Source organism: Lathyrus oleraceus, chromosome 6 (genome assembly GCF_024323335.1).
Source record: "Lathyrus oleraceus cultivar Zhongwan6 chromosome 6, CAAS_Psat_ZW6_1.0, whole genome shotgun sequence".
Classification (NCBI taxonomy): domain Eukaryota; kingdom Viridiplantae; phylum Streptophyta; class Magnoliopsida; order Fabales; family Fabaceae; genus Lathyrus; species Lathyrus oleraceus.
This window is the reverse complement of record NC_066584.1, coordinates 431,291,189-431,300,482: the sequence shown is the minus strand read 5'-3', so window position 1 is coordinate 431,300,482 and position 9,294 is coordinate 431,291,189. Positions and strand designations below refer to the sequence as shown.

At 31.2% G+C, this 9,294-nt stretch overlaps 1 protein-coding gene across 1 annotated transcript; it reads right to left on the bottom strand.

Moving 5' to 3' along the window:
• Positions 1-841: 841 nt before the first annotated feature.
• Positions 842-1,407, bottom strand: LOC127096092 (uncharacterized). Its single transcript, XM_051034712.1, has 2 exons — positions 1,332-1,407; positions 842-1,209 (listed from the first exon to the last, which is right to left on the bottom strand). The coding sequence occupies exons 1-2, from the start codon at positions 1,405-1,407 to the stop codon at positions 842-844; spliced, it is 444 nt and encodes a 147-aa protein (XP_050890669.1).
• Positions 1,408-9,294: the final 7,887 nt, after the last annotated feature.

The following is a 9,294-nucleotide window of genomic DNA, read 5'->3' as shown; positions in this document are numbered from 1 at the left end:
ATGGCACTTTTAATTTAAAAACAACACATATTCTAATTTCAACACATAAATCTAAAATATGGTACTTCAATTTAAAACAAACACATACATGCCTCAAAAAAATGAAAATTTAATTTGGGAACCCATGAAGAACTTAGAACTTGGCATAAATATTTGGGATGTGTGAATGGACTAGTAAATAGTGATCATAGAAATAATAACATGACTCTTAATACTTACTAATAAAAAAAAGGTTTTTGCATTAGTAATGTGAAAAGATTCAAACTACATTTTAGATTATGAACACGCTTACGCAAATGGATCTTTGAAACAAAGAGATCTCATGGGTAAACCACAAATAGCAGGACAAAATTGGGGTGTGACACCCTTTTCTCCGAGAATAAATAAAGTTCGATGACGATTCTATTGTATTTTCGAGCGTACGATGCGCTCGTATATATTTCCGCTAGCTTCACCTTGATTGTTTGATTTCAAATTATTGAACTTTATATGTTTGTTTTTCTTTTATTTCTTTAGTTGTTGAACTATTTTGCTATATTCTGAATACCTTGTTAAACAAATCCCAGAATGATCTATTTTTTTTTTAATAATTTAAAATAGTGATTTTCAAAAATATTTCTTAAACCTTTTTGTTTGAAAATATTATTTTAGGGGATACGGTTTTTTTAATTTCCCAAGACAACAACCATTCACAAAGTTATTTTTGTAAGTCTGAAAAAGAGAAATAAAAAAATATTTCAAAGTCACAAGTAGAATTCATTCTACAAACTTTCAATTAGAAGATCAACACTTGTATTGAGCTAGAATTTTATTCTCTCTCTTATAGTTATTCTGTAAACACTCAAACATTATCCATATCACAAAAGCTAGGAAGAAACACCCCTACACTAGCTGCTAGGTTGAAGTAAAGATCAACAACATTTGGACAACTCTTGTAACACCGTGGAGAACATAGCTTCTCTATGAAACGATATTCCAGAAGTGCATTTGATGAAATTCCAAGTGATAATCTGTCTAAATTACAAACTTTTATGCATTGGTCGCTTTCGATGTGATCTTTTAGTTTATCAGATTTAATATTTGATGTCTTGCATGTGTATGCTTCTTCCCCTGATCTTTTCACATGTTTCTCTAGGACACACCTTTTGCTGCTAGATGAAACAGCAAATGAACATGTTTCGTTGCTTAAATTCTCACATTCTATTCCTCCTGTATTGATTTCACCACTACCATATTAGTTCATTAGTTAATTAAATAAATATATATTTGGATCATACCACGAAACACGTATTCTATTAGAAGTGTGTATTCGAAAAACTTTGGAGACTTACCGAGAGTGCCTGTAAGGGCTAGAGACATGACAAGGGAGACTATAACCAAACACTTTAAGATAAATTTAGAAGCCATGGCTTAAAGGAAAAGAGAGCTATATCTAGTGACTAAAACTGGTTGGGAATTTTGTTGATAACAAATTTGTGCTTGGATGAATGAAGTTTATGAAGAAGGTCAACGATTGTGCATTTATAATGGCGTGAATTCTCATATCTGAAGCAATTTAGTTTGAATCTGAATCAGAATAGCTGTCAACGTGCCTTATTTTATGGTCCGTGGGGAAAATTCATAACATGCTTAACACATGGAAAATCCCATTTTTTACTATCACACAGTGGTTAAGATCTTTGATTACATTACACGATTAAGCATTTACTTTGTGTTTTTTTAAAAATATTTTAGCTTATGTGTGATCCAAAACTTTGGCATGTTGTAGAACCTTCTTTTTGTGAACGATAATCAGCCAATTGATAAGGATAGTATTGTGTTTCATTGTTTGAGTTCGTTGATGTTTGGACATTTCTACAATCCACAATATTAACATCAGAGTTTTCCATTAGACTTCCAAGAATTTCTATCTCCTCTTGTAAACTTGCAACCTACACAAGTATACATATCATGTTTAAATGTTAATAGAAATAAGTTAATAGAATACCATGGGAAGTGATGATAATATTAAGAGAAATGTTATTCTTACACTTTTTAGATATATCAATATTTATACTATGCATTCTTCATTGTATTTATACCGTGAACAATATTTTTTTTAATTTTAAATAAAATAAATATTTATAAAAAATATTTAAAATAAATAAATTATTTTTGTAATATAAATATAAAATTTTTTGTTAATCAATTTTATTATTACATTAATCATATAGATATATGTTATTAACCACTTATTTTACTTATAATTTATTAATCAAATTTACTAATTTATTAACCAATAAATTATACAATATTAACCAAATTCTGACATTAAAATATGAAATATAATAATTCATCTATATTTTATAATTTAATGTCAGAACTTGGTTAATATTATGTATTTTGTTGGTTAATGCATTAGAAAATTTGATTAATAAATTATAAGTAAAATAAGTAGTTAATAACATATATTTTTATGGTTAATGCAATAATAAAATTGGTTAATAATAAATTTTAAATTAATGTAAAAAAATAATTTTAAAAACAATTTTTTTTATAAATATGATATTATATTTTAAAAAAAAAACACTGTTCACCGTATAAATACGGTGAGCAGTGCATGATGTAAGAATGAGTGTAAAAAAGTGGTGTAAACGTAGCATTCCTGTTATAATAATTCATTGAGAATTTTGGATCAAAATCAGAATATTATGCGCAAATTGAGATGATGGACTTCTGATGTAAAGTTGAAAGTCTCTGTAATGGGTGAAATGAGGTCACGAACGGAAAGTCTTTCAGAATTTGTGCAGGTCTTATGATGTTGAGTTAAGTGCAAATGAGAGTGAATGAATTTGGTTAGTGGTTACAAAATGAATCGAGAACATGCATATTAAATGTCTTTTCCATCAGTATGCAAGAATTTTAAACACATGGCCCTAGGCTGTAGGCTAGGGCGTGTCACTTCCTCCTTAGATGCTTGAGTGCACTTAAAAACTATTGTACTTCTAAGGTATGATATGCTTGTTGCTTACAACCTCCCCATTTCCTTTTAATATAGATGGTTGATTGCTTGGTTCACCATTTTCTATAAAAGGGTCGCTTGACTTTCTAGATGAACTTTCACTTTCATTACGAACTGGAATACATTTTACCTGTGTGAAATCAACCTTTCTTCTTCAAACTTCTAGTGACATCTGATTACGTTGCCCCCTTCCTCTATCAGAGTGGTGTGTCCTCTGATTTATCATCATCCATTCACTTCTTTTGCTTGTCTTTGTTTCTTTGATTCACCTTCCTTCCAAGTACCATTTCCAGCCTTTGACTCTTGTTTCATAGTTTCCATTCCTTTATCTTTTATATGGCCTATATAGATGACCAAACTGAAAGTTTGGGGAGTAGATTCGATGGTTGTTATTCTTTGCCATTTATGGGGGAAAAACCCCATATAACTCGAATACTACTTCTTCGGCGCGCAATCGCCCTAACTCAAGTCATGTAATTATTTATTGAGTTTAATGGTGTTTCTAATGAATCTTGTTTTAATGAAACCTTTTCTAATGAGTCTTCACGTGCTTTCTCTAAGGAGAGAACTGAGAAATCAATTGGTGGCGTTCAAACTAAAAAGGTTACCTTTGTCTCCCCAAGGGAGACTAGTAGCTTCCCAAGGAAGACTAGTAGCTCCCCTACCTTTCTGACCTTTATCAGATGCAAATATTGTTGCCCGAGGTGAACTGATGAGTCAACATTTTATTAGGTATTATAGAATTACATAAGGTCGGGATCCTAGCGAAGCCGATATTAAGGATCATATCAAACTCCTAAATCAATTTTTTATGCTTGATTGGCGCCACCCACAACTCAAGGGCCGAGCAAATACTCTATCTCGAGAACCAAGTGACATGAACATGTATCATTGGGTACATCCTTGATTGTTGAGTATTATCTCTCTTTTTGACGAACAACAAAAGTAGAAAGTAATCTTTGAGAAGTAGGTATGCCTCTCAATTGAGTGATTATCCCTATTTATTATGACAAAAGGATCAGTGGTTGTTTTGACGAGTGTTTCATCCTTTTTTAGAAATGTATGTTTACTCAATTGAATTTTAAACCACCCTTCAAGGAATTTGAATATTGAGTGATGAAGCATTTGAAAATTTTACTCTCTCAGTTACACCCTAATGCTTGGACCTTCATGAAGCTGTTCCAGTTTTAGTGGGAATACCAGGGTTGGAAGTGGTCTTTGAATACTTTCTTTCAACTTTTTATTGTGGCGCGTACCTTCCGGGACAATATCCATGGTCAAAGGATGATCTCACTATGACAAGAGGTCAAATAATTTAATGTCTACACTGAGAATTGAGAAGAATTTATAGATTACTTCTTCCTGGTGCACCCTCAAACTCTAGAAGCTCACTATGTCTTGTACAAGATCCCTGGGGGAAAGTGTTTAAATCACTCTGTATTCTTATTCATTCAGTTATAGGATATATGATTTATGATAACGATTCAACATTGTAGATATGTAGTTTACGTAGTGATACATTTAAGGGGATATTTTATTTATCCCGATTACAAAGTATAACTCTGATGGTACACTTGGGCATGCTCGGGACCAGGGTTTTAAAATTAAAGACGAATAATCAATTATATGTACACTGCACATGATAGTTAAGTACTATTTTGTATAAACGGCAACCTACGAGTTATATGGGATGGAGAAAGGTTGCACTCCCGATACTCCTCTCACGTAGGAGATTATTCATGGTTTAGATCTTATGAGTGGTAATAGGATAAATGATATAAGTTCTATTCTTATAGGAGGGACCCCCCTCCCGGGGGTTGTTACCTAGATAACCAACTAATGGTTATATGCTTGTTGGCTTTCCTTTAGATTATATAGAGGATGAGTGGACCATAATGTATTGTGAGTGCAACTTTCCATATATGTATTTTGTATGATATCAAAACTAGGATACTTTAGCGTTTATGTACATTGGACGGTATCATCTGAGTCTAATTGTGCATTTTAGCATTAAGACGCATGACAACATGTTTGAAAATGGTTTAGAAAAGACTCATGCATCAAGAAAGGATTTTATGCATCAAATATTTATTTTTGTGTGAAAAACTGTCTACAGGTCGACGCATACGCATCATAGGTCCATCTATAGAAGAAATGTTTTTTTACAGGTCGACACATACGATATACAGGTCGACTCATGTGCTGCAGTTCTAAATCCCGTAGGCTTGATGCGGTCTTTCCACAAGTATACAGAGTACGTCCGAGTGATATAAAAGAGTATCGATCCCACAGAGACCATTGTCAATCTATCGTTAACTATTGTTATGGTGTTTATCTTAGGTGATATCAAGAATGTTTGGAACAAAAACAAAATGAAAATAATAATGTTAAAATGAATTCAAAAATGTAATACTGGAACATGGATCTCATCAATCAATAATACTCCTATTGTATCTAATTAAAACTACCTATGGGGAAATGTTTTCTTCCTTGAAAAAGAGTTAGTTAAAAAGGAATCGTCACTTTCGATTTTTTGGAACCAGACTTTATCTTTAATCTATACCAGCCGCTCACGCTGCACTGGTCGTGTCTTGCGTTAAAGTAGAAAATCTTATTTTATGTAATCAGCTCTTTAACTCAGTTGAAAAGTAATTTTGATTGGAAACTTTAACTTAAAAGGGTTTCCAGTATATGCTCGGACAACCGGATTCTAAACCTATAAACGCGTCCGAAAATAGTTTCAAAACCTTCTTCTAGTAATATTAAACTTTCCTAGTTAATTAACAAAGTGCTTCCGCTGTTTTTATTAATAAAAACTAACCAATTTTATCATAAGTTTCAGACGACTTTCGATCTTACCCTAATTGGTCACGGTACTACTTTCGTAGTAACCGATCAGATGAATCACAAAAAAATTATATTAAAGTCAAAACAACCCCAAAAGCACTCTTACAGAGACAACATATGGAGTACCGTCGAGATGACGATCCTCACATTCCAGCATTAATGATTTAGTTGGACATGGTTATGGTAAAAAATAAAACATATGATTGAAAAGTAAGATATGACATATTAAAGTGACACGTGTGTGATTGAGTTTCAACAAGAACTTGCAAATAAATGTAGAGCTTTGAAAATAGATTTTTTTACGGAAAGTAACAAGCGGGAAATAAAGTAAACAAAGTAAAGCGGTGCGGGTAAATAAACCAAAGTAAAGCAGTGCGAGGAAATAAAAGTAAGTAAAGCGATGCGATAAAGTAAAGAAAGTAAAGCGATGCAATAAAGTAAATAAAATAAAGTAGTGCGGAATATATTAAAAATCTACTCCAATCGGAGACTTGAATCTGGTACAACTGAGATGTAAATGGCGGCAAGATTAAATGCTACAATTACGATGCTCCAAACTTAATAACAACAATGGTGCGATAACCCCTCGATGTGACGAATTATCGCTTTAACAGTGTGAATATATGTCATATACTGCAACTAAGCTTGGATGATTAATGTGAACTTTATGCTCTATTTATACTAGTACTAGACCTAGGGAATCACGTAACTTCTTCAGTGTTCGTGTGAGAGAAAAACGATGGTCATGGAGATGAATCTCCAACTTCCTTTTACTGAAGCGCCAAAATCAAAGATGGCGACCGCCATGTAGGGATGGAGACCGCCATGTTCCCAAATTGGTTGGACCCAATCTTTGTGACCGTTGGGACGTGGGACACGTCATCTTCCTCGCGACTAACCCTATGGCGAACGCCACGTGTACAATTTACTCATTTTTCTCCGTTTTCCTCCGTTTTGCTTCGTTTCTTCGAGTAAGGCCTTTTCTAGGCTATGTACCTGAAAACAAGGAAAAGTACCAGCATAACAGTATAAATGATAATAAAACGATGGTAAAACATATGCAATTTGAGTTAAATACGCAGTGTGTTTCGGTGTTATCAAGGCTCTGTTAGATGTGCCATCTATACAGGTCGGCACATAACCTGTACAGGTCGAAACATGACTTGTATAGGTCGACCTATAGATGAAAAATCTTGAAAATTTGCATTGCTTTCTATTTCTTTTACATTCCTTTTGCGTATCACTTGTTTATATATATATATATATATATATATATATATATATATATATATATATATATATATATATATATATATATATATATATATATATATATATATATACTTGGTACATGTATCATTTTCTAGTAAGGTTTCTATAGAGTAAAACATATACAAAACCAAGATTTCAAAGCATTCTCATCATCTTCAACCTCATTATATGCATACACACAATCAAACTACACATAATCATTTTTTGACTGGGTGACTTATATATTAGGGTTGATAACGTCCAATTTATGTTGATTGTACTCTAAATAGGGATGAGAACTTTGAGGGTTTCAAATCAGAAAACCAAGCTGGGGATTTCCTTCAAGATCTTTTAGAGTTTGAAGGTTTTGGATAATATTACACAATCCGAATCCTATCGAGTGAAGTCTTTGAAGAACGTGAGGTTCTTTTAAAGGAGTAGCGTGAGACGGTGGATCGCATTGGTAAATCTTAGGTTTCAACAAGTGTGCATTTTGGATTTGCTCAAGTGAAAGCTTTTAAGAAGAATGAGTTTCTTGTAAAGAAGTCGCTTGAGATGGTGAATCGAGGCGAAATTATTGGTTACTTGGTCAAGGGAAGATAAAGTGTCAGAATCAACATCAAAGTAAGATATACTTATATTTTCAAAGTAAGATATATTACACTATCTCAATTCGAATTCGAATTTAGGGCAGACGTACCCATAACGAGGTTGATTTGGGATCTGCCTAAACAAATCCTTGTGTACTCTCTCTCTCTCTCTCTCTCTCTCTCTCTCTCTATATATATATATATATATATATATATATATATATATATATATATATATATATATATATATATATATATATATATATATATATATATATATATGCTCCAACACATGCTCCAACTAATGATCAAGTAATTAAGATTGAATTGTCTTAAGCTTTACATTATAGTTTTAGAGCTTTATAAAAATCTTATTTTCATTTTATTACTTTTATTTTGCAGATCATGAATGATAATATCAATGAAGGTTTTCAGTCATTCAATGATGAAGAGACGTAGATATGGAGATGTAGATGTAGATGTTTAAGTTTACTTTTATAGGTTAAAGATGTTATTTTCATTATGAACAATGATTGGCAATATGAAATGTATATTGAAGATGTTTTGTTGATTATAAATCATGATTGACATTATATATATATATATATATATATATATATATATATATATATATATATATATATATATATATATATATATATATATATATATATATATATATATATATATATATCTTTTATTTTCAGTTTGCAAATTTTTGATTTCACTGATTGTTCGATCAAATTGTTTGGATAATAATTTTTGATTACGTTTTGAAATTGGTGTTGTTGAATTGATCACAATTCGTTAGGTTGTGATTGGATTTTAATATCAACAATACCACATAAAATTCTAAGCAATATAGATTGCACACTAGGTGTTCAAAAAATTGCTTCAATTTTTGTTTTGTTGTGAATTATCATTGGAAGTAGTTTATATTTGTTTCTATACATTCAACTGATTGTGTTTAATTGTGTTCGATCAATTTTCTATTCATTAACATAGCGTTATTACTATTATGCATATTCCAACACTTACGTTCTTCTGCATCAACACATGCTCCAACTAATGATCAAGTAATTAAGATTGAACTGTCTTATGCTTTACATTATAGTTTTAGAGCTTTATAATAATCTTATTTTCATTTTATTACTTTTATTTTGGAGATCATGAATGATAATATCAATGAAGGTTTTCAGTCATTCGATGATGAAGAGACGTAGATATGGAGATGTAGATGTAGATGTTTAAGTTTACTTTTATAGGTTAAAAATGTTATTTTCATTATGAATAATGATTGGCAATATGAAATGTATATTGAAGATGTTTTATTGATTATAAATCATGATTGACATTATATATATATATATATATATATATATATATATATATATATATATATATATATATATATTTATTTATTTTTTATTTTCAGTTTGCAAATTTTTGATTTCGCCGATTGTTCGATCAAATTTTTTGGATAATAATTTTTGATTACGTTTTGAAATTGGTGTTGTTGAGTTGATCACAATTCGTTAGGTTGTGATTGGATTTTAATATCAACAATACCACATACAATTCTAAGCAATATAGATTGCACACTAG